Source organism: Mobula birostris, chromosome 12 (assembly GCF_030028105.1).
Source record: "Mobula birostris isolate sMobBir1 chromosome 12, sMobBir1.hap1, whole genome shotgun sequence".
Lineage (NCBI taxonomy): Eukaryota > Metazoa > Chordata > Chondrichthyes > Myliobatiformes > Myliobatidae > Mobula > Mobula birostris.
Window position 1 is genome coordinate 29,394,063 of NC_092381.1, and position 20,725 is coordinate 29,414,787.

Here is a 20,725-nt window from a genome sequence, read left to right on the forward strand (position 1 = left end):
TTAAGGATAAAGGGGAAGCCTTTTAGGACCAAGATGAGGAAAAACTTCTTCACACAGAGAGTGGTGAATCTGTGGAATTCTCTGCCACAGGAAACAGTTGAGGCCAGTTCATTGGCTATATTTAAGAAGGGAGTTAGATATGGCCTTTGTGGCTAAAGGGATCGGGGGTATGGAGAGAAGGCAGGTACAGGGTTCTGAGTTGGATGATCCTACTGAATGGTGGTGCAGGCTCGAAGGGTCGAATGGCCTACTCCTGCACCTATTTTCTATGTTTCTATGATGTTGGAAATGGAAGCGACGTTTTCAGTGCTTTCGTGGCTATCTCAGGATATTCAGCCTTGACTATGATCCAGAATGCCGGCAGAGATGTTATGTCAAACATACTTTTCAGCCCACTGTCATTTGCAAGCTCAAGGAGTTGATCTTTTTCCCATGCTGACATGGAAGATTCACCGGAAACATTCACAAATGGGTCACGGACCCATTCCTTGGCACGTCTTGGGTCACTGATGACCTCACGTGCGTTAAAGTTCAACAGTGGGCGTGACAGGGAACGAGGAAAGGTGCAGCTGACTCATATCGTTTCATATCACCAAATCATATCGTTCCCTTGCGGCCCGGTAGCACATGCTTTGCGGCCCGGTGGTTGGGGACCACTGACCTATGTCACCCTAAAAAATTCAATCAAGATTGCAACATAGGAACTCCCTTGCATAAAGCCATGCTGACTATCACTATTGAGTCCATGCTTTTCCTATGCGAGTACATCCTACCCCTCAGAATTAATTCTCCAGTAATTACCCTACTACTGGTGTAAGGCCACAGGTTTAGTTTGCTCAATAATCCCCACTGAACTTCTTAAACAAAGGAGCAACCAAAACATTTGAAGCTGCTATTTCCTAATTTCACATATATACCTCTCATCTCATTCAGTAAGGAGCTCACATTAACTTTTATTTTTGGTGCAAAAAGCAGGCAGCTATTTTTAAATAATGACAGTTTAACAGTTGTGTGTTGAGGCACCTGACCATCCTTGTGCATGAATCAGAGTTAAAAAGCATATCTATAGAAGCACTTTCAGTGTGTTTTGTTCATTATTTGCACTTCCTATTTTCTCATTCCTTATTAATTTCTTGATCCTTCCTTGCTGAATTCTGAGATTTTCCACAATCCTCAGACTCTCTCTAGTACACATTATAAGCCTTTTCATTTGATATATTATCTTAACTCTTCTTCTTTTCTATGGCTGGATCATTTTTTTCTGTTGGGATTTTGTGGCCTTTTTTGGCATCTTCGAGAATCATATCATGGTCCTAGTATCTTGCTCTTTCCCTGTCATTCTGTAAATTCCTCCTGTACAATAAAATATGAGTTTTCTAGTGAAAGTCACTACTGAATTGACTTTCCCTATCAGCCCCTGATAAGGCTATCGTTCAGTTCAAGGAATAATGTTAAAAAGGTCCGTGATAAAAAGGGACAGACTCAGCAATGAAATAACTTTCAGATATTAAATTCACCTGCTGTGTTGCTTGGACATTTTATCAACTCCTCCACTTGTCAATTTTACACACAATGATACCTGCAACCTACTAATCTGAAAAATACACATTTATTTCTTCTTGGTTTTCTATCCATTAAATAATCTTCAATCCATAAAGTAATTCAAATCTTCTGTTTCTCAATCTCAATTACATCATATTATCTGCAAATGGACCTTAGGTATTCACATAGCAGTGTTTCATTGAACATATAAGACCATATGTCAAGAGAATTCGGCCATTTGTCTGCTCCACCATTCTTATCATGGCAGATTTATTAACCCTCTCAACCCATTCTCATGCCTTCTCCCTGTATCTGTTGACGACCTTACTAATGAAGCACCTATCAACCTCCACTTTAAATGTACTCAATGACGTGGCCACCAGAGATGCGTGTGGCAGTGACTTCCTCAGATTCACCATCCTCCAGCTAAAGAAATTCCTCTTCATGTCTGTCTAAACGGATGTCCTTCTATTCTGAGGCTATACTCTCTGGTTCTAGTTTCCCCCCGCTACAGGAAACATCCTCCCCACGTCCACTCTATCTAGGCCTTTCAATATTTAATAGGTTTCAATGAGATCCACTCTAATTCTTATAAGCTCCAGCGAGTATAGGCCCAGAGCCATCAAACACTCCTCATATGCTAACCCTTTCATTCTGGGGATCATTCTCTTGAGTGATAGCACATCCTTTCTTTGACATCTGGCATGCATACCATTTCAACCACCTGAAGTAGTCTGCTAGTCACTTTTACCTTCATTTGTTTTCATCATAAGCAAGCTATATTTCTAAATGTTAATGATGCAATACCTGAGCTACATCAGGTGCCAGACGCGCCGCCTCTGCACTTAGTTGTTTTTCCTGTTCTTCAACTTCTGGATCTGGTTTAGTCCGGAGATGATCTGGAACCACCTCATGACTGAAAACTGGAACTCGACCCTCTGTTAGTTTCTATGAAAGGCCAGAAAATCAGCAGGCAAGGTCATAATTTTTGAAACATTTCTGACACTCTAGAGCAAAAGATGTAGTTCTATTTAGTTTTGAAAGAAAATCAATACTTTTCCCAAAACTACACCAAACCTGTGTAATCACCAGGTCTGGACAAAATTATTCCCATTGTTGCTAAGGGAAGGACAGAAATTGGAGAGGTACTGGCCAAAATCTCCTAAGTCTCCTGAGAACTGCAACTGATATACTTGTTCAAAATAAATTTAAGGATAAACTTAAGGACTACAGGATGGTCTAAATTTAATGGCTGGAGATTTGTTAGAAATAATAGTCTGAGGCAACATGATCAGAACCTGGAAAATAAATATCAACACAGATTTATTAAAGGCTTTAACTGAATAAAACTTGTTTCATCCCTTCTCAGGTTACCTTCCTGAATCTTTTCTCTGTTACATTGATTATTGTATTGGTACTGCTTCTTGAACTCATACAGAACTCAAAACCTTTGCTGCCAAATTTCACCCTGCACACACCTTCACACGGTCCATTTTCTGTTCCCTTTCAGGATTCTGTCTCTAAGGCAGGGGGCAGCTTAGTAACAAAGTATCAGTTCTGATGACTTCTTATTCCTGACCTCGACTTGGCACTTTAATGTAGCATCGAATCTTTGACTGTGCCTCATGCATTTCTTACATCTCTGCTCTTATTCCTTTTTCCCCAGAACATGGAAAGGATGGAGTAAAAGACATTTAATAAATACCACATAGTAGGTTTGTCCACAAAACTGAAGGCAACGGAATAATAAATTGTACCAATACAAGGCTCTATTGGTATAAGTGTCCTTGAAGACAATAAACAAGAGCGGCTGTTGGTCTTTCAAACTGCAGCTAATTGTACAATGGTGTTCCCTGGAGGTTGAACTAAGGCCACTCTGTTACTTGTTAAATATTAATGACTAGGGATTGGAAAATACTGGACAACACAATTTCAAAATCTGCAAAATGACGTACACACTAGAAGTGTTAGACACTGACCAGTCCGTTAGAATGATGAAGCACATTGCAGATGAAATTGCAGAGAATTGTGAGATTATACATTTGGTTTAAGAATAAGGAGGTATTATAATTTAAAAGTGGCATTCCAAAATGTGTGTAGGCTTTTGCTGTAGCAACCGCTTTTCACTTCTGACTAAAAGTTTTGCCATCAGAAGATACAATCAAGGAGGAATCAGGAACAAGGGTAATTGTTCAGAAAACAAAAAATGTTGGGAAATTCTCAGCATACTACAAATTCTCACATACTACATGGATACATGATTAGAGTTAAGTTCAAGATCCCTATTAAGTATTTTGAACATCTTCTGCTTCACTTCAGATTTCCAGTATTTTTCAAGCTTTGCTTGAGAAATGGTTGCTTTTGTTCTTTTAGTACTTCTCAAGCACAGGATCATGTGCCAAATCATTCTGCATTGAGAGGAAAAGAGGTGAATTTGAAGTAGCTGTTCTAGATACAATTTACTTTCTATGATGTATTTTGTTTGCCTCTATAAATCATTTAATTGTAACTAAATAATTAATTTAGCTATTTGGAGTTGGTTCAGCACTTGATATTTTTTACCTTTCAAAAAACTGAGAATATTATGAGGACCTTATATAATTTATAGAAAGCACTTCACTGTACATAGAATTAATTACCACAGCAGAGTTATATGAATTTGGAAGATTAAAAGGTAAAGATGTAAATTTCAATGAAGTCAATGTGGAAGCAATCAACAGGTAAAGAATATAATCTAAATAATCCTATGCTTCCTGCATACAAAGTGAACTACTGATTCACAGCACATTTTCCATGCCAGATTCTTTCCAACCAGCTGTTCCTCCCCCATTAAATTCACCAAAGTTTGAAGAAACATTTTGTAAAATTATATCTTCCTGGGAGACCCATCAGGATTAAACTGTCTGCTGAAATACTCAACAAGTTAAACAGTATTGATGAAGAAAGTGCTACATATTCTGGTCAATGTTATGCCGAAAGATCTGAAATATTAGTTGCATTTTTTCTGGACAGATGTTGCATGACATGCCATGTTTTCTCTGGCATTTTCTGCTTTTATTTGTAATTTCCAGTATCTGCTGTATTTTGCTTTTGTGCACATCTATCTTTTCTTGAATGAAATGTCACTGTTATAAAGATAAATGATGTTCCTTTCACTCTTGTTATTAAGGCATCAATCCGTTCAATTTAACAAAGTTATTATGTTGCTTCATTTTCAGACAGCTGTCTATGATACTGCCTTTTTGAAAAACAGAGTCTATGCCCCCCTTTAAGTGAACTGCTCAGAATTGAAGTACTCAGGCAGTTAACTGAGAATATAGACCATAAAACCTAAAAACATAGGAACAGAATTAGGCCATTCCATCATGGCTGATTTATGAACCCCCTCTCAACCCCATTCTCCTGCCTTCTTCCTGTAACCTTTGACGCCCTTACAATAACCTATTAACCTCTGCTTTAAATATACCCAGTGACCTGACCTCCACAGCTGTCAGTGCATATGATTTCCAGATTCACCACAGTCTGGCTAAAAACCCTCCTCCTCTCTGTTCTAAAGGGATGCCCTTGTAATTCTGAGGCTGTGCCCTCTGGACCTAGACTCCCCCACTACAGCTAACATCCTCTCCACATTCGCTCTATCTAGGCTTTTCAATATTAGATAGGTTTCAATGAGATCTACCCTCATTCTTCTAAACTTCAGTGAGTACAGGCCCAGAGCTGCCTAACACTCCTCATACATGAACAATTTCATTCACGGGATGATCCTTGTGAACCTCATCAGGACCCCTTCCATTACAGTGGGAGGGCTATCACAGAAGGAGAATTGGGTGTGAAGAATTCCCAGCTTTTGTGAAACAATGGAGTAGATGTAATTGGATTCATGACATACCATCAATTCATCATCACGATCAGGAGAAAGCAGCAACGGAATGATGACCTGATTTCTTAGAATCGGTGTTTTATCATTCCTTAGGAGCTTGTTCAAGGTGTTTAGCTGCCCGGATACCAGAGCAAAGTTATCCAAGACTGAGGGCCTGTACAACAGTTGAAAGTCAGGTGTTAGGTTAGGCAAAACAGCTGCAGGAAACTTTAACAGCAGATTGAAAATGGAACAGAACTTCAAGAGTACACAGCCAGTCTATTTTTGTCCTTCGCCTTAATCAGAACTAGAAATAGCATTTTTTATGGGCATAAGCTTGTTAGGTAGTAAGCCCTGATCAGAAGATATATAGTTAGTAAAGGAACAACTGGTGGAAGCAAGAATCAGCCATCGTATTGTTTTCAAACATACTGACACTTGCAAGCAGTAATTGGTTTTGAGATCAGAAGGTGCAAGCAGTACCACTCTCTATGAGGAACAGAAACTGCATTGTCACAGTGGGGAGCTAAAATAGTTCAGAAATTGGTCACTGTAATATACAAGATTGATCAGTGCTCAGAGTTTTCTTCTGGAAGCCGGTTCTTGCTAACATCAATGGTTCTAATATTAATGATATACCTTCTGACAATGGTTCACTAGTCTGCAACAAAACTCCGTCAAGGAACATTCCCCTCCCCCTCCCACCTATTCCTTCTCAATACTGTGATGAACGTATCGTAACCTCTTTGCAAAAAGTGAAAGGAGAAAAAAGGACATACATAAAAGGCCAAAATCTAAGATATGTAGATTTCTGTCAAGTATGCTTAAAAAAGAAATTGGCGGGGGGGGCGTCACGTGATGACCTGGGATTGAGACGTGTAAATCCAGCTCTCCCGCAATAAATCAGTAAAGTACCGTTTAAACAAAACAAAGTTAATAAATATTTTCTGAAAACTATTTATAAACTTTGTAAGACTACTTTACGATATGCCTCCTAAACCGCAACAAAAGAAGTCTGCTGTTGCAAAGCAGCCGCGAGAGGGGAAGGAAAAAGGGCCTACTGCAACGATGGAGCCTCGGACTCAGGTTGGATCTCCTTCGGTAGAACAGGGAGCAATGGCGGTGGCAACGGGTTCTTCGAAGAAGACACCTGAAATGCGCATGCGCAAAGAAGAGTGCATGCGCAAATCGACACAACGCAAACTACAAGAACCGACAGCCACTGCAATTGAAAATGACTCAGAGTCAGAATTGGATTCTGCAGAGAACACAGATGAAGAAGAAGAGGAAGAATTGGAAGCAATTGGAAGTAAAGGAGATGATAGAGACATAAGAGAGGCTATATTGCAATTAACGGTTGAACTAAGAAAAGTAAGAGAAGAGCTTAGAGATACGAAGATGTGCTATAATAAAGTTATGGAAAGACAGGACAAAATGGATAAGAAGCTTCAAAAGATGGAAAGAGCAATGGGGCATATGAATGATAGAGTGGAAGGAACAGAAAATGATCTGCTTGTCTGGAACTCGGAAAGAAATCGACTCTTGGAGAAAGTGGACATGTTGGAAAATTTCAGTAGACGTAATAATATTAAAATTGTTGGTCTTAAAGAAGGTACAGAGGGAGAAAAACCAATAGAATTTTTTCAAAAATGGATCCCGGATGTTTTGCAAATGGAAGAGGAGGTTCGACCAATTGAAATTGAGCGGGCACATAGAGCTCTAAGACCAAAACCAAAAGATGACCAATATCCATGATCGATTTTAATAAAATTCTTAAGATTTCAAGACAAGGAAAGGATTCTACAGGCAGCTGCTTAAGCTGCCAAGGATAGAAAAGGGCCATTGATAATTAAAGGTAACAAAGTTTTTTTCTACCCTGATATAAGTTATGAACTTTTGAAGAGAAGGAAGAAATTTAACCCAGTGAAAAAAACCCTATGGGATCATGGTTATCAATTTACACTGCGTTATCCTGCAACCTTGAAGATTTTTTTGCCTGGTGGAGAAAAAAGATTTTTTGATGACTACCAGAAAGCAGAGCAGTTTGTGCGAGATTCTCTGAATATTCACCAGATACAAGAACAAATCCAGGGGAGCGAGATAGATTGAAGATGAAGATTGGGTTAAAGAATGGACTTGTTGGATTTTTGAAGCTGGATGAATGTATAAATATATCATTAATTATACGAGGGGGGTAAGAAAGGTTAAAACTGGAGGAATATTAGTTGGGAATAGTAACATTAATTTTGCCTATATATATATAATTTTTTTTTGTTGCGGGGGAGCTGGAAGAAGCACTGATCGGTTGCTACGCTAATCATGTGTGCAAGCGTGGCTTTTGCCACGACCCGTAAAATGGAGGGGGGTAGTGTTGTGTATCTTTTCATTCACAACATTAGTGGGGGGGTATTTTGTTTTTTCTTTTTTTGTATTCTTTCTATCTTTTCTTTTCTTTTTGCCTGGAAGGTTGGGAGGGAAACACATAGCAACATGGTGAAGTTTAAAGAGATTCCCCAAGGAACTATGAGAGTTGAGAAGATAAGTAATGTTTTAGATTGGAGTAACTTTGTTAAGAATAATGACTAATTTATTGAATTTTTTGAGTTTTAATGTTAATGGGCTTAATGGACCAGTGAAAAGAAAAAGAATCTTAACACATATTAAAAAAATGAAGATAGATTTAGCTTTTTTACAGGAAACGCACCTAACAGAAACAGAACATCAGAAACTAAAGAGAGATTGGGTGGGTAGTGTTGTTGCGGCTTCATTTAATTCAAAAGCGAGGGGAGTAGCAATTTTGATCAAAAAAACGTTACCAATTAGAATACAAAATGTAATAACTGATTCTGCGGGGAGATACGTGATTATACATTGTCAACTTTTTTCTGAATTATGGACTTTTATGAATATTTATGCACCAAACGAAAATGATGCAAAATTCATACAAGAAGCTTTTCTGAATTTGGCGGATGCACATGAAAAAATATTAATTGGAGGAAACTTTAATTTTTGCTTAGACCCAGTCTTAGATAGATCAACCAAGGCTGTTATAAAATCAAAGGTAGTAAATTTAACTTTATCATTGATGAAGGATTTAAATTTGATTGATATATGGAGAAGAATCAATCCTAAAGAAAGAGACTATTCGTTCTATTCCCATAGACATAAAACTTACTCAAGGATAGATTTGTTTCTATTATCAATGCATATTCAACACAGAGTGAAAAATATGGAATATAAAGCAAGAATATTATCAGATCATTCCCCTTTATTAATGACAATAATAATGGCTGATAAGGAAGAAGTGGCTTATAGATGGAGATTTAATTCAACATTATTAAAACGTCAAGATTTCTGTGATTTTATGAAAAAGCAGATTCAATTTTTTTTGGATACAAATTTTCATTCAGTGGATGATAAATTTATATTATGGGATGCGATGAAAGCATATCTTAGGGGCCAGATAATGAGTTATATGTCTAAAATTAAGAAAGAATATATGGCAGAACTAGATCAATTGGAAAAAGAAATTACAAAAATAGAAAAAGAATCTCAAAGATATATGTCAGAAGAAAAACGAAGACAACTTGTCAATAAGAAGTTACAATATAATATGCTTCAGACATATAGAACAGAAAAAGCAATTATAAGAACTAAACAAAGGTATTATGAGTTAGGTGAGAGAGCACATAAAATTCTTGCCTGGCAGTTGAAAACAGAACAAGCTTCCAAAACAATAAATGCAATTAGAACAAGGGCAAATAAAATATCTTATAAACCTCTTGAAATAAACGAAACTTTTAAAAATTTCTATTCTGAATTATATCAATCAGAATCCCAAAATGATGTTAATGAGATAGAAAGGTTTTTATCACAAATTTCTCTTCCAAAATTGAATTTGGAAGAACAGAAGGGATTAGATATGCCTTTTACATTAAAAGAAGTTGAAGAAGCTTTAGGATCACTCCAAAGTAATAAATCTCCAGGAGAAGATGGTTTTCCACCTGAATTTTATAAAAAATTTAAAGATTTATTATTTCCTCTTTTTATGGAACTAATACGTCAAGCAGAAAAAATACATAAACTTCCAGAATCTTTTTCAACATAATATCAAAAAAAGAGAGACCCTATGAAACCAACATCATATAGGCCTATTTCTTTATTGAATACGGATTATAAAATAATAGCAAAAATTTTATCGAATAGATTATCTAAATATTTACCAAAATTAATACATATGGATCAAACAGGATTTATTAAAAATAGACAATTGGCAGATTATGTAACCCGGCTACTCAGTATAATTCATTTGGCACAAAAAAGGGATAAGAAGAGTATAGTAGTAGCTTTGGATGCAGAAAAAGCATTTGATAGATTAGAATGGGATTTTTTATTTAAAGTATTAGAAAAATATGGGTTAGGAACATCTTTTATAAATTGGATTAAAACTTTAAATTCTAATCCTAAAGCTAAAGTAGTGACAAATTCTCAAATTTCAACACCATTCCAGTTAAAAAGGTCAACTAGACAAGGTTGTCCATTATCACCTGCTTTATTTGTACTGGCGATAGAGCCATTAGCAGAACTAATCAGAATTGATCCAGATATTATGGGTTAATGAGGAGGAATATAAAATTAATCTTTTTGCCGATGATGTTTTGATCTATTTAACAAACCCACAACATTCGTTACATAAATTATCTTCTAAATTGGATGAATATGGGAAGGTATCAGGTTACAAAATAAATTGGGATAAAAGTGAAATTTTACCTCTTACTAAAGGAGACTATAGTCAATGTTGATTAGTAACCCAATTTAGATGGCCGGTAAATGGTATAAAGTATTTAGGTATAAGACTTGATAATGATGTAAAGAATTTATATAAATTTAATTATTTACCACTGTTGAAAAAAATTCAAGAAGATTTTGACAAATGGATGATACTACCAATAACATTAGTAGGTAGAGTCAATGTTGTAAAAATGAATATATTTCCTAGATTACAGTATTTGTTTCAAACATTACCAATACAATTGCCACAGAAATTTTTTCAAGAGTTAAATAAATGTGTGAGAAAATTTCTTTGGAAAGGTAAAATGTCAAGAATATCATTGGAAACATTGACATGTAAATTTGGGTTAGGAGGGTTACAACTTCCAAACTTTAAAAACTATTATAAAGCAAATCAACTTAGATTTATTGCATCTTTCTTCGATGATCAAAAACCAGTATGGATTAAAATAGAACTAGATAAGATAGGAGAAAATAGACCTGAAGATATTATATATAAATGGGAATCTAAATGGATACGGGAAAAGAAAGAATCTCCTATATTAACACATTTGATTGATTTATGGAATAAGATAAATGTTGATAATGAAACACAGCAATCTCTATTAGCAAGGACACCTTTGTTTCAAAACAGACTTATTCCTTTTACAATGGACAATCAACTTTTATATAATTGGTACCAAAAAGGGATTAAATTTATATGAGATTGTTTTGAACGAGGTATATTGATGTCATTTGAACAATTAAAGGATAAATATAAAATATCTAATAATACTTTCTTTTGTTACTTTTAATTAAGGGCTTACTTAAAAGGTAAGCTGGGTCAAACAATGTTTTTGCCAAAACCTAATGAAATTGAAATTTTAATTCAAAAAGGGAAAATTAAAAAAATTATTTCTTGTATGTATAATTTGATTCAAGAACAGACAATTAAACAAGGAACCCATAAGTCAAAGCAAAAATGGGAAACAGATTTGAATATTAATATTGATGAAACAAATTGGTCAAGACTCTGTCTTGACAGTATGACAAATACAATAAATGTTCGACTTAGATTAGTACAATATGATTTTTTACACCAATTATATATTACACCACAAAATATAAATAGATTAAATTCAAATCTATCTGATAAATGCTTTCGGTGTAATCAAGAAATTGGTACTTTTTTACATTCTACTTGGTCTGGTTTTAAAATTCAACCCTTTTGGATAAATTTAAGAGTCTTATTGGAACAAATTACTGGAACTCAACTTCCACATAACCCTGTATTATTTCTATTAGGTCTTATTGAAGGGATAAAACCAAAACTTAAATTGAATAAATATCAGAAAGAATTTATAAAAATTGCATTGGCAGTAGCTAAGAAGACTATAGCAGTTACTTGGAAATCTGATTCGTATTTAAGTGTGGATCGTTGGAATAATGAAATGGCTAGTTCTATTCCACTCGAAAAAATTACTTATAATTTAAGAGATAAATATGTAACATTTTTGAATATTTGGCGCCCTTATTTACAAAAGATAGGATGGCATATTTCAGTGCTCCGATAAAGACCTTGGTCCCTTGGGGAAAGTAACGAATAATTATACCAAATTTATTTTGAATCCCATGGAGCATGTGGAAACCTTCCAACACCCAGGCGGTTCTTTTCTTTTTTCTCTCTTTCTTTCTTTTTAGTTAGGACTATACATATGGGGGGGGGGGAGGGTAGATTTTATCTTTTCATGTATTCTTTTTGAAAACTCAATAAAAAAAAAGAAATTGGCCTCACATCTTCGAACTCAAACCCTCTCTGAATGAAATATTCAACAAATCAAGCAGCACCCCTGGAAGGACAAACAGAAACTGACATGTTTAGTTTGTTTCAGTCTCTGAAGATGCTGACAATCCTGCTGAGAATTTCTGGCATTTTATGTTTCTATCTTAGATATTCAACACTTGCAGAAGTCAGCTGAATGTATTCAAGAAACGCGATAAAGATTCTGAGTGTTTAAAAAAAGGGAAAATTTAAAGTAAATGAAAAGGAAGCTCTTGTTGCCAGACTTCATTCATACCCCAAGTAGACAAACTTTACAGGACACTAATCAACTTCATGCAACTGGTAAGCTTCTTCTTTAGCTATAGCCTGCAGTTAACATGTAAAGCAAAAAAAAATTGTGCTGATCGATCTAATTTTTAGACAAATTTGATAAAGCTCTTTCTAATATGCTTTAACAAAGCAGGAATATTGTAGGTGAAGCTTGGGCTAGATGCTGCAAAATCCAAACAGCTCTGTCCTAATAAAATTTGCAGTATGGTAGTGCAGTGGTTAGCACGATGCTTTATAATACAGGCACAATGTAAGGAGTTTGTATGTTCTCCCCATAACTGTGTGGGTTTCCTCTGGGTGTTCCGGTTTCTTCCCAGTCCAAATCCATACCATTAATCCATAGATTAAATCAGGAAATTGCTAGGTGGTGTAGCTCGAAGGGTCAGAAGGGCCTATTCTGCACTGTACCTCAATAATAGATAACTTTAACCTGGACACTAATTCCGATTTTCAACTGTATTTCTCACACCAACCAACATGGAAATTATTCATACTGGGTTGCCGATATCTAATTTGTAACAAGGCATTAAAGGAATTAGACAGAGCAGAAAGTGGGCTTCACAACTGGGCTTCATACCAGTTCATCCGATCAAATTCATTCTCCAGTTTCAGGATGAAAGCTGCCAAAGAGTTCTTCAGATCAGCCACGCGACTGATAATTGCATCCACTGATGCCTCCAGCTGTTTTTCTTCTTGCGGCTGTGGAAAGTAAACATTAAACTTTGAATAAAATATTCCTTTTTTGCAGAAATTTAATTCCAGAGTGAAATGAAAGCGATTTCCCTTGGTGTTACGGTAACATTTTATAAAGAGTGATATCAGGAAGTCCTGATAATCCAGATCGAGTTCAGATGTACAACTGCACCCTCGACTGCCAAATGCTTACTGATACAGCATCATGGCAATGCCATCAAAGAATTTTCCATGCTGGTCAGGCACTGTAAGGACGGCGTTCTGTACTCTCATTTTGACTGGTATCTCTAAGCATGTCTGTTGCAACTTGTGATACTGTCTACTATCAAGTGTAGCTCTTTAGTTCAAAAAGCTAAATAGATGTAACTTCTGCAATGATTCCTGGCAGGGCTCTTCAACAGATTATCACGTAGACTTACTTTGTTGTCTCTCTTATCATATGAAAACAGTTGGGTGTAACCTTATACTCTCTGATGCTACTACTAATAAAGATGAAGGTGCAAAAAAAGATCCACTATAAAGGTTCTAAGTATGAAGGATTTCAGCAACAAGGCTGGCTGGAGAAACTGGGGTGGTTCTCAATGCAAAAAAGTTCAAAGAAATTTATTTGATGAAGGTACTCTAGATCATGACTGGTTTAGATAGCATTGGTAAAGGAAAGCTATTAAGGTCTAGGAAGTACAAATATGGAATATGGGGAGCATTCACTGTTGGTGGAGGTTATGCGAACTGAATCAATTGAGGAAATCTGCTTTGAACTGAATCAAGTGAATGCTCCTGCTGGGAACTGAGGAAAAGGACAATTGGCAAACACTCTCTCTCTTCAATACAGTGGGCAGCCAGCATCCAGACCATTGGAAATGGAAGAGGAAGTAGGCCTCTCCACGATTCATCACAATTATAATATCCAGAAATCTATTAAAAAACTTAGTGACTGAGCCTCCCCAGCCCTCAGCAGTGGAGAGTGACGAAGAATGCCAATAATTTACCACACAAGTAAAGAAATTTGCTTTCAGTTCCAGATGGCTTACCCCTTATTCTGAGACTCTACCCTCTGGTTCTAGACCTCGGCCAGATTAACCATGCTCCACCTGCCAAATTCTGTAAGAATTTTATTTAATTACCTCTTATTCCCCTATACTTAAATTTTTCCTCACATGGCAAATTCACCTCCTTAGCTGAGTGAATCTTTGCCAAACAGTCCCTCTATAGTAATAATATACATTGTTTGATAAGGAATCTGGAACTGTACACAATGCTCCAGGCAACACACATCAAAGTTGCTGGTGAACGCAGCAGGCCAGGCAGCATCTCTAGGAAGAGGTACAGTTGATGTTTCGGGCTGAGACCCTTCGTCAGGACCGAAACATCGACTGTACCTCTTCCTAGAGATGCTGCCTGGCCTGCTGCATTCACCAGCAACTTTGATGTGTGTTGCTTGAATTTCCAGCATCTGCAGAATTCCTCGTGTGTACAATGCTCCAGGTGCAGGTTCCATATTATATAATCACCTCCAGGGTCCTTTATAGTTACAATGAGATATACTTTATTCCTTCACTCACATCTTCTTGTTAAAAAATGTCACAATACCATTTGCCTCCCTCATCACTTACTATATTAATATCTAGGCTTTCTTTTGTACAGGTAGACTTGTGAACATTAACATTAGCTAGTCTCTCACCCATTGATAATAATCTGTTATATTCACCAAAATGGATTTTTCATTTTAGTCCACACACTCATCTTTTCTCAATCTCCTTGAAGCGTTTTTACATAATTTTTCCTGTCCACAATTCCAGCTAATTTAATGTAATCAGCAAACTTGGAAACATGACACTTGTTCCCTCCAGCCAAACAGTTGACATAGGTTATGAACAGCAATGGTCCTCCTTGTTCATTATGTTCCAGTCGTTATGGTTTGCTGACCTAAGAAAGATCCTGGAGAGTGGAGGAAGGCTGGAAGAACAAAGGTGGAGTGGGGGGGGGGGGGAGGAAGGACCCAAGAGCCAAGTAAAGGGGGAGCAGCTGAGAGGGAGAAAGGACTGATAGAGTCTCAGGAATGACTGTTGGAGGCTAGAGTGCAGAGGAAAACGTCTGGATGAGATTGTAAAGTTGCACAGCCGGTGTTGAGGAAGAGGATGTGAATAGGAAAATTTGTCATCCACGTTCTCAACATTGACTGTATGCAACTATACAATCTCAATAGAATGAGATTCTGTATGTTGAAGCACATGTGAGATCAAAAATGTGTACATCAGAGTCTCATCTGTAATCACTTTGGACCGAGGCTTTCTGTGTTTAACATGTTAGGTGATGTGAAAGTGCCCATGTTAGAAGGATCTGAGCAATGGCATTTCCAAAACCGACTGAGAGAGAATAGAATGAGCTATTTTGGCTGATGGAGGGAAAGAATGGACACTGAATATTCTAATAGAAGCCACAATTTAATGGGTTAAAAGATCACATTTGGAGCCAGAGCATTTCTATGAATTTTCTGTGTTCGCTGACACTCAAGATTTGGAAAATCAACAAAATGCTTGTTTAAAAACCTGAAACATATTGTTAATTTTTGCTCTGAAAACTCCAATACATCTAAAACAGGTACAAAAAAAAGACAAACTGATTAACAAATTATGTATTTAAATGAAAAAAAACATAACAAATTAGAACACTACCAACCCTACTCAAGTACTATAAAACTATTTATTAGTTCCTAATAGTTATCAATAAAGGAATTAATCCAGTGTATGCTGCTATTTCACTACTCTTCACAAAATCCTGAAACATCAGGGTAGCAAAGATGCATATATTCTGATGCTTTTTATAGATTATAGCTAGGCATTTAACATCATCATCCCCTCTAAACTAATCAGTAAACTCCAAGGCCAGGGCCTCAATACAATAGACAATAGGTGCAGGAGTGGGCCATTCGGCCCTTCGAGCCAGCACCGCCATTCACTGTGATACCCCTTGAGCAATAGGATCTTGGATTTCCCCAGTCAGTTTGGATTGGCAAAAACATCTCCTCTACAATCTCCATCAGCACAGCACCACCACAGAAATGTGTGCTTAGCCTCCTGCTCTACTCGCTTTACACCTATGTCTGTGTGGTTAAATACAGCTCCAACACCATATTCAAGTTTACTGATGACACCACTGTTGTGGGTTGTATCAAAGCTGGTGATGAATCAGCAGACCGGAAGGAGATTGAAAATTTAGCTGAGTGGTATAATAACAACAACTTCTCACTCAATGTCAATATGACCAAGGAACAGATAGTAGACTTCAGTAGAGGGAAACCAGAAGTCCATGAGTCAGTAATCATTGGAAACTCAGAGGGTCAGTAACCTTAAATTCCTGGGTGTCATTAACTCAGAGGGCATGTCCTGAACCCAAAATATAAATATAGTTGCTAAGAAAGCACAACAGTGCCTCTACTTCCGCAGGAGTTTGTGGAGATTTGGCATGTCGTCAAAAACCTTGGCAAACTTCTATAGATGTGTGGTGGAAGGTGTGCTGACTGGCCGTGTTATGGCCTGGTATAGGAACACCAATGCCTTTCAAGTGGAAAATCCTACAAAAGGTAATATATTTGGCAGAGTACATCATGGGTAAAGCCGTCCCATCCATCGAGCACATCTACATGAAACGTTGCTGTAGAAAAGCAGCATCCATCATCAAAGATCCTCACCACCCGGGCCATGCTTTTTTCTTGCTGCTGCCATCAGGTAGAAGGTACAAGAGCCCCAGCACTCACACCAACAGGTTGAAGAACAGTTACTACCCCTCAACCGTCAGGCTCTTGAACAAAAGGGGATAACTACACTCATTTGAGGTCTCTTTTATCTTGTTATTCCATGCTCGTTATTTATTGCTATTTATTAACTGCAGTTTGTTCACAGTTCCTGATGTTTACAATTTAGCGATCCTGTTTACAGTTACCGTTCTATAGATTTGTTAAGTATATCTACAGAAAAAAAGAATCTCAGGGTTGTATGCGGTGATATGTATGTACTTTGATAACTAAATTGTACTTTGAACTTTGATGTTTAGCCTTGGTATATCTTATCCCTCTGATAGATCCTCCAGCTCTGTAACCCTTCCCCCCACCACCACCACCACCAAGATACCGGATCTCATCCAATTCCTCTACTCCATCACTTCACTAACTTCAATAAGTCCACGAGCTACAATCGCTGCTGTGATTCCCATCCTTCACCTTTAAGGCTCTCTCACCTCCTTCAGGATGCCAATGTGAACCAAGACCTAATATCAGTCGTGTGAGTTGACGAGAGCTGTTTAGATGTCAGCATCTCAGAGGGGCATTCTTGTGTAGAAACGACTATATGAATAATGAAAACACAAGGAAATCTGCAGGTGCTGGATGAAGAATGAAAGTTGGTGTGTTGCTGCCAGACTTTCCTCAGAAACGGATACGAGAATGTTTCCCTGCAGCCTTCGCTATTTCCAGGAACCCCGCGGATCCGGGAGCGGCTCAAGGCTGAAACCCACACTGGATCCCCGGTCCCCGCCGCCTCACCTGCATCGCCTCCGCCACCAGCTCAGCGCCCTCGAAACGGAAACCGGCGCCCGCTCCGTCCTCCGCCTCCAAAAACCCGGACCTGCTTCCGTTTCCAGGTTCGGAGTTCAGAGGTCAGGAAACAGCGGCAGGTTGGGATGATCTGTCGGGATCCCGTCTGGTGAGGGTAGGCAGCGGCGGGCGGGCGGGCGAAGGTCCCGGCATGAGAACGGGCAGTCAACATGTCCGGCGCAGAGAGAGACTCGGAGGTAAGCTGGTACCAGGGGGCTGGGATGGGCCGGGGCAGCCACTGTCAGTCGTATGTAAACACAGACGGTCCGGAGTGAGGACACAGCACGTGTAGGGGCTGTGAGGGCAGAAACTGTACAGGGGTGCGGGGACATGGGGCACACAAGAGGGGCGTGGTGGCAGGATGTGCCCAGGGTGTGGGGCACAGTGTAAATAACGCTAGGGAAATGGTGGACCGGGCACGGTGCAGGGTGTACATATGATATGCAACATATACGAGGTGTGGGGTACGGTTTACATTCAGTTAAGGTAATGGTGGTCAGTATAGGGAGTGGGGAAAGTGTAGGCAGGATGTAAGGTGCACAAGGCGTGGGTGTATAAACAAACACAGGGTGAGGGAAGTGGTGCTCAGTATGCACGGAGGGCAGGATGCACATTGGGAGAAAGGTGACAGTACCTTGTTAACGGGGCATGGTGGGAGTGGGCTGTTTGTCATGGCTTCTGTGTTCCTTGGACATAAGGGCTTGGTGGGTGTGTACCCCAGTCTAGACTGGGTGGGTCTATAGGGGCAGTGGAATGCTTCTCATTTTCCTTGGCTTTTATACCTCTGCATTCTTTGAGTTTGTTCTGTAGTCTACCTGATTGAAGGCCCTTTTGAAATTTAGAGGAATGACATGTACTGTGTTTCCATTATCTACTTTTAAAAAATTCTGCTTTTGGTAAGCAAGATTTTCCTTATGAAGTCAATGCTGGCTACTTTTTTCCTGGTTAGCCACTCTTTTCTTCAGTCAGCATGAGACAGAAATAGCAATACTAATCTCGCATTGTTGTAGTTATTTCTCTATTCTCTTCTTCTGAGGAGAATGCACAACCTTTTCTTACATATATATTAGAGGAAGCCAGTTAGTTATCATTAGACAGTGAAGTATCACAATAACTGTCGAACATGCAGATATTGAGAGGGCAATGTTATGTTAATGCAACAGATTCTGAGGTAGAAAGTTTGAAGTTAGAGTGCACAGTTATGTGGAAAGAAGAGGTGCTGTCTCAGCTCCTGGACCTAGTTTTGATCAGAATCAGGTTTATTATCACTGGTACGTGTTGTGAAATTTGTAAACTTAGCAGCAACAGTACAATGCATTGTACGATAACACAGAAAGAAAAAAACAGTTAAATCAATTACAATAAGTTTATGTATGTCAAATAGATTAAAAGTAGTGCGAAACAGAAATAATATGTTTTTTTAAAAAAAAGTGAGGTAGTGTTCATGGGTTCAATGTCCACTTAGGAATCGGATGGCAGAGGGGAAAGAGCTGTTTCTGAATTGCTGAGTGTGTGCTTTCAGGCTTCTGTACCTCATTCCTGATGGTAACAATGATAAGGGGGCATGTCCTGGCTGATGGGGGTCCTTAATGGATGTTACCTTTCTGAGGCACCGCCCCTTGAAGATGTCTTGGATACCACGGAGGCTAGTACTCAAGATGGAGCTGACTAATTTTACATGGTTCTGTAGCTTCTTTCGGTCCTGTGTAGTAAACCCCCTCCCCCCCAACACCAGACAGTGATGCAGCCTGTCAGAATGCACTCCACGGTACGTCTCTAGAAGTTTTTGAGTGTTTTAGATGACAAACCAAATCTCTTCAAGCTCCTGATAAGGTATAGCCACTGTATTGCCTTCTTTAGATGACTTCTGGTGTCTGTCTGGAATTTTGCAAGTTCTCCCTGTGAGTGTGTGGGATTTCCCACACTCCATGTTCCTCCGTCACAAAGATGCGCAATTTGATTGGTTAGTTGCAGTAAATTGCCCCTTGAGTAACAGAATCTGTGGGAAATCGATAAGAATGTGGGGAGGGTGAAATGGAAGTAGTGTGGTTGATTGAAGGTCAGCACAGAAGCAGTGTGCCAAAGGGCCTGTTTTGCTGCTGTATCAGTGTGAGAAACCATCAATAACTAACCTCCACAGAGTGGGAATGGCGCCCTTCCTATTTACTCTGTATACCCCTGACTTTAGATACAACACTGAGTCATGTGATCTGCAGAAATTCTCTGATGACTCAGCAATAGTTGGGTGTATGAAGGGAGGATGAATACAGTACCCAGGGGGAGGACTTGGTCAAATGGTGCAAGCTGAATCACTTGCAGCTCAACATCAGTAAGACAAAGGAAATGGTGATGGATTCTAGGAGGAAGCCTGCACTACTCCCTGTTACTGTTGATGATGAGGATGAGGATGTGGATGTGGTGAGGACCTACAAGTACCTGGGGGTGCACCTGAATGACAGACTTCAGTGGAGTACCAACACAAAGGCTGTGTACAAGAAGGGTCAGAGTTGCCTCTACTTCCTGAGGAGCCTAAGGTCCTTTGGCGTACGCAGGCCTCTCCTTCACATGTTCTACCACTCTGTTGTCACTAGTACAATCTTCTATGCGGTGGTGTGCTGGGGTAATGGCATCAACATGGGTGATGCCAGTAGGCTCAATAAACTGATTAGAAAGGCTGGCTCTGTTATTGCTCAAACTGGACAAACTGGAGACTGTGGTAGAACAAAGGACCCTACGAAAAATCCTGCAATTCTGGATAATGTTTCTCACCATCTGCATGCTACCTTGGCTGAACAGAGGAGCACTTTTACTTTTCTTTATTAATCTTTTTATTGATTTAAAAGGAATATAAATACAAACAAGTGGAGAATTATCTCAAATATATATATATATCAATAACAATACAAAGAGATTGAAATAGACATTATCAAAATCATACATAATGTTAAGCTAGTATGTCATATATATTAAAAAAGAAAACAGCAATTCTCCTCTTATCAGGTCATGAAGAGCACTTTTAGTAATAGACTAAAATGACTGTGCTGCTTTAAAGAGCGCAATATGAAGTCCTTCTTACCCGCGGCTATTAGGCTCTATAATGAGTCAACCTATAGCCAGGGAAATGATGACACCCCCCCCCCCCCCCCCGTTAGACTGT

The 20,725-nt window shown here is 38.6% G+C and overlaps 2 protein-coding genes across 2 annotated transcripts in view; one reads left to right on the plus strand and one right to left on the minus strand.

The window, feature by feature from the left end:
• The window catches only part of med8 (mediator complex subunit 8), a 33,823-nt gene extending 16,224 nt beyond the window's left edge, over positions 1 to 17,599 (minus strand). Inside the window, exons 1-4 of the mRNA XM_072273537.1 lie at positions 17,518 to 17,599; positions 12,862 to 12,983; positions 5,432 to 5,576; positions 2,350 to 2,490 (exon numbers count right to left, since the gene is read on the minus strand). Coding sequence (XP_072129638.1) covers positions 2,350 to 2,490; positions 5,432 to 5,576; positions 12,862 to 12,983; positions 17,518 to 17,523 — 414 coding nt within the window. The 5' untranslated portion in view covers positions 17,524 to 17,599. The remainder of the gene's footprint in view (positions 1 to 2,349; positions 2,491 to 5,431; positions 5,577 to 12,861; positions 12,984 to 17,517) is intronic.
• A 36-nt stretch (positions 17,600 to 17,635) lies between these two features.
• szt2 (SZT2 subunit of KICSTOR complex) overlaps positions 17,636 to 20,725 on the plus strand; it is a 270,175-nt gene continuing 267,085 nt past the window's right edge. Inside the window, exon 1 of the mRNA XM_072273538.1 lies at positions 17,636 to 17,765. Within this exon, the coding sequence (XP_072129639.1) occupies positions 17,739 to 17,765 (27 nt within the window). The 5' untranslated portion in view covers positions 17,636 to 17,738. The remainder of the gene's footprint in view (positions 17,766 to 20,725) is intronic.